This window comes from Cryptococcus neoformans, chromosome 10, assembly GCF_000149385.1.
Source record: "Cryptococcus neoformans var. neoformans B-3501A chromosome 10, whole genome shotgun sequence".
NCBI classification, from domain to species: Eukaryota; Fungi; Basidiomycota; class Tremellomycetes; order Tremellales; family Cryptococcaceae; genus Cryptococcus; species Cryptococcus deneoformans.
In genome coordinates, this window is record NC_009186.1 from 972,531 (window position 1) to 975,030 (window position 2,500).

At 50.8% G+C, this 2,500-nt stretch overlaps 2 protein-coding genes across 2 annotated transcripts in view; one reads left to right on the top strand and one right to left on the bottom strand.

Moving 5' to 3' along the window:
• Positions 1-1,019, top strand: part of CNBJ3080 (hypothetical protein) — a gene marked incomplete at both ends in the record, with an annotated part of 1,419 nt that extends 400 nt beyond the window's left edge. Inside the window, 3 exons of the mRNA XM_767939.1 lie at positions 1-145; positions 293-491; positions 603-1,019. The exon at positions 1-145 is cut by the window's left edge and continues 400 nt beyond it. Of these exons, the coding sequence (XP_773032.1) occupies positions 1-145; positions 293-491; positions 603-1,019 (761 nt within the window). The remainder of the gene's footprint in view (positions 146-292; positions 492-602) is intronic.
• Positions 1,020-1,784: 765 nt separating this feature from the next.
• CNBJ3090 (hypothetical protein) overlaps positions 1,785-2,500 on the bottom strand; it is a gene marked incomplete at both ends in the record, with an annotated part of 1,341 nt that continues 625 nt past the window's right edge. The window contains one exon of the mRNA XM_767940.1: positions 1,785-2,500. This exon is cut by the window's right edge and continues 625 nt beyond it. Coding sequence (XP_773033.1) covers positions 1,785-2,500 — 716 coding nt within the window.

Sequence of the window (2,500 nt, forward strand, 5' to 3'; positions counted from 1 at the left end):
GAGGAGAATGGAATAATGGGGTGTTTGTCAATAACAGTGTTATCCACGATCCATTGGCCGGTTTAGGAGGGGATGATGATGAGGATAATGAGGAAGGGGATGGTATTGGGAGGAAAAGGGTTATTGCGAAAGTCGATGCTGATCGGTAAGTTTCTTTCCCATCTCCCCTTTTCCCAATCCTCTAACTGACTCTACTGCTCTTCTCTCCCTTCCCTGCTGCCTTCTTTTACTCTCCCTTTCCTCCCATCCCCTTATCCTATTCATTCCCTTCTCTTCCCTTAACTCTAATCAGCCTCCTCGGCGAAAATGGCATCCCAGCTCTTTGCCGCGCCGCCAAAAAATTCAAACCACGGGGTAAAGGCCGTGAAGCCGACGACCTCCGCCGGGTGCTGAACATGTACCAAATGTGGGCGCACGGCATGTTTCCAAAAGGTGATTTTGCGCATACGATGCATCGGACAGAGACCGTTTGTAGGTCCAGGCGGATGGAGGTGGGTTTTTTTTCCTTTCTTTTTTCTCTTCTCTCTTCTCTCTTCTCCTTCTCCATTGCGTTGATGCCCAAGTTATGTTTGAGCTAAATTGTACTACCTACGCACGCACAGTCCGCATTGTCAGGATTTAAAGACGCATTCAACCCACGTCCACCTACACTACCTCGGGAATTCTCAAACTCTCCTCAGGCTTCTCCTTCTCGCTCTGGTTCTCCCTCTCGTGCCCGTTCCACCTCTCCCGATTCCAACCCCAACCCTTTCCGCGTCCCAACATACGCCACCACCGCCCATCCCAACATGAGAGAACCACTGTTCAACCCCGCCGATCCAGAGGATGAGCCTAACGATGGTCCCGATATGGAAGACCTCTTGGCGATGGAGGCAGAGATGGCTATGGAGGCTGAGGCCGCTGCGGAGGCTGAGCGGGCGGAGGCGGAGGCCGGTGCGAGGACAGAGGCAGGGGGACATGGGGCAGAAATAGGAGCTACGGAAGGGGAAGAAGATGAGTTTGGAGGGTTGTACGACTAGTTTTGAGACATTACTTGGTATAGATCGTAGTGTCAGGCCAATGTATATATTTATCGCCAACCAAACCAAACCGATCGCCACAACATCTCGGCCCTCTCGTCACAGCATTGGGTTACTGTCCATTTGCCTCTTGCACGAGTGTACAAAATTAGGCCAGATGCATATGATTCGCCAAGGCTTAAACTCAAACAAAAAGAAAGAAACAAAAAGGACGGATATGCGTATTTGCACCTAGAAAAGGCCATACAAAAAGGTGATAATAGGACACACGTCACAGACATAGTTTATCACAATGGAAAGGACCTCGGACATGCGATGAGATTATTGTTACAAAAAAACGATTCTATTCAAGACGTATGTAATAGAGACAGAAAAGATAGAGAAGACTGGAGACAGGGGGTTTGGTGGTCACGATGCAGACTAGACGTAGAGAGAGAAAGCGACCGTAAGAAAGCCGTATCGTATGGGATGTTGGGGGGGTTGATCATGTGTTTGTCGCTTGTTGCAGTGTGCTTTGTCTGGTAGTTGTGGGTTATGGGTTGATGGCTCATTAAGGGTTATGGATGCAAGAAAAAATGACCGTTTCTCTTTCGCCTCTTTGTGCGAATTTGTTCTTTGGCTGCACAAGGTGGCTAGACGAAACTGGCCGCCGAACGGACCGAACCAAGAAAACAGTGGGTTCGACCATCAATTCTCTTTAGTGATCCATTAGCCACCTGTTCGACAGCCGAAAAAAAGGTCTTCTGCCAAGGACTCACATCAATCCTAATCTTCATCCATATGCATCGTCTCCTCCTCTTGCCCCTCTGCATTCTCATTCTCCTTCTCATGATCACTGTCCTCTTCCAGTCTAGCATTCAAACTGCTCCGTAATCTACTCGGCTTTCTCTGTCCTCCTACTCCTAATCCTCCTGCCCCGCCAACGCCTACCCCGCCAAACCCTACACCCCCGACACCCCTATTCAAACCCCTTCCCAACCCCAACCGCAGTACGTTTCCCAACTCTGTGCCCAAATCTTCCACGTCTCTCCAAAACGCGTGAGCCCGAGCACGGGCGGCACGAGATTTTGTCGCTTGGAGTTGGGCGGCAGTGGGGATAAGGTCGATTTCTATTTGATCGGGCGGGAAGGCAAGTTGGTGAGAGTATGGGTGGGGGTGGGAAAGGGAAGGGGTGGGAAGAGGGAGGGGGGAAGGGGGAGACGTAGATGTAGAAGTGATAGGCGTCGTAGCCAAAGGAGAAGGGATGTAATTATACACCTGTCCTGACCTCGCTGTTGATCGAGGTGTACCTAGTCCCCCTACCCCTCCCCCTGCTCCCCACCCTTCCGTCCCATTCTCGCTTATATTACCATTCCCAATCACAACATCTTGATCGACAAGCAGGCCCGTCAAGGAGGACTGGGAGGACGTTGAGCAAGAACGTTGGCGAGCTCGTTTGGGAGCTGGTTCAGCCATGTATGTATCGGGCGATACGGATACTG